A 1449-nucleotide genomic window follows, 5' to 3' on the forward strand; every position below is an offset into this window, starting at 1 on the left:
CATCAGATGTTTCTTGTGTGATACCTGGCCATCATTTGGGACTGAACCAGCTGATATTAACTTGCACTGACAAGGGGCAGGCTTGCTTTCTTATTACTGAGAGAGTTCAGCTGGTGTCTTGGCTTTCCATGCCTTTTTACAAAATAACTTCATTTCTGGACATTTATGGTTTGATTTATTTGTATGTATGGACCACTTGGGTTGTTACCAACATCTGATAAAAATTTCATGTCATTAGCACCTCTAGTAATATATTTACTGAGAAAAATTGTGACGTGTTCAATACTTATTTAACCTGCTGTAAATGTATATATAGGATTGACTGACAACTTTCCATTATACATGATCAGGTCAGGGACTGGTTGGAAAATGATCTAAAGAATAAGTTAGTAAGTCTATAGAACTGTTGATCAAAGTCAATTTAAAAGATTATATAAAAGTTTTGTTCCTCGGTTGCAAAGTGTAAATAAATGAGAGATGTAGGACATTTGCACAGAACTGTGTAACCATCTGTTCTTTTTCCTCTCCCTATAATTCAGTTCAGGCAAATTCTTAGTGTTTTATTCATTCCTCTTTTCAAAAACATGTCCACATTTCTCCTTCTTTTCCGGATGTTTCCAGACTTTAGATTCTCAGGACAACACATCCTCAGGAACTCATGAAGCCATTCTCTAGTTTAGGGGTTGAAAGATGTACAAATGAAAGTATTTTATTTTTTTTGTTCTTTTGGTTTACTGCTGTTACACATTGCCATCACCACTTCCTGTTTTGTTTGCAATGTGCACGCTGATGCTTTTCTGTCTCCACAGGAAGCTTCCCACTGTTACAGTTTGCAGTGTTAGTTTGAAGACGTGTAAAAATCTAGTATGTTTTACAGCTTCCTGTCTGCGTAGAGATTCTTCTAATTTGCATTTGTCGAACACCAACTGTGACACAGATGGACATGAAATGTGTACTGGTTTTATCGGAGATAAAGAGGAATCCGTGTGAGGTTTTGTTTGTTTTGTGAGAAAGTGCTTGAGATTCTCCATGTCCCCACTCATTGTTTGCTGAGTCTTGAGGCGGGTCCATCTCACAGGTGACTCTGAAACATGTTTTGATTTTTAGTTCACAAGCCAGAAGTCCCAAGTGCCGACAAGAAACCTCATCATGCTATTAGACCAACAGACAAAGGTACAACTCCTCTCTCTCAGATGAGAGTTCATATTCAAATTTTTATCACAAATAGTTATTCTGTGTTAAAATAAGCATTTGGGTAATATTGTTGTTCTTTTTTTTGGTCTTTAATTTAGTTTCAAGTGGCCTTAAAGTCTTTAAAAGTCATACGTTTAACTTGTGTTAAAGGCATCCCCCATTAGTTGTAACATTAGACTTTATTTGATAAACATTTATTTTAACTGTAAAATAAAGACTGTAAAAATACTGTAGGATGTTTAGTTTTTATAATTT

General features: G+C 35.6%; 1 protein-coding gene across 1 annotated transcript in view; it reads left to right on the forward strand.

Annotated features, from left to right (window-relative positions):
• cd2ap (CD2-associated protein) overlaps window positions 1-1449 on the forward strand; it is a gene marked incomplete in the record, with an annotated part of 49417 nt that overhangs the window by 27707 nt on the left and 20261 nt on the right. Inside the window, 1 exon segment of the mRNA XM_014032448.1 lies at window positions 1108-1173. Within this exon segment, the coding sequence (XP_013887902.1) occupies window positions 1108-1173 (66 nt within the window).

This window comes from Austrofundulus limnaeus, unplaced genomic scaffold, assembly GCF_001266775.1.
Source record: "Austrofundulus limnaeus strain Quisiro unplaced genomic scaffold, Austrofundulus_limnaeus-1.0 Scaffold1454, whole genome shotgun sequence".
Lineage (NCBI taxonomy): Eukaryota > Metazoa > Chordata > Actinopteri > Cyprinodontiformes > Rivulidae > Austrofundulus > Austrofundulus limnaeus.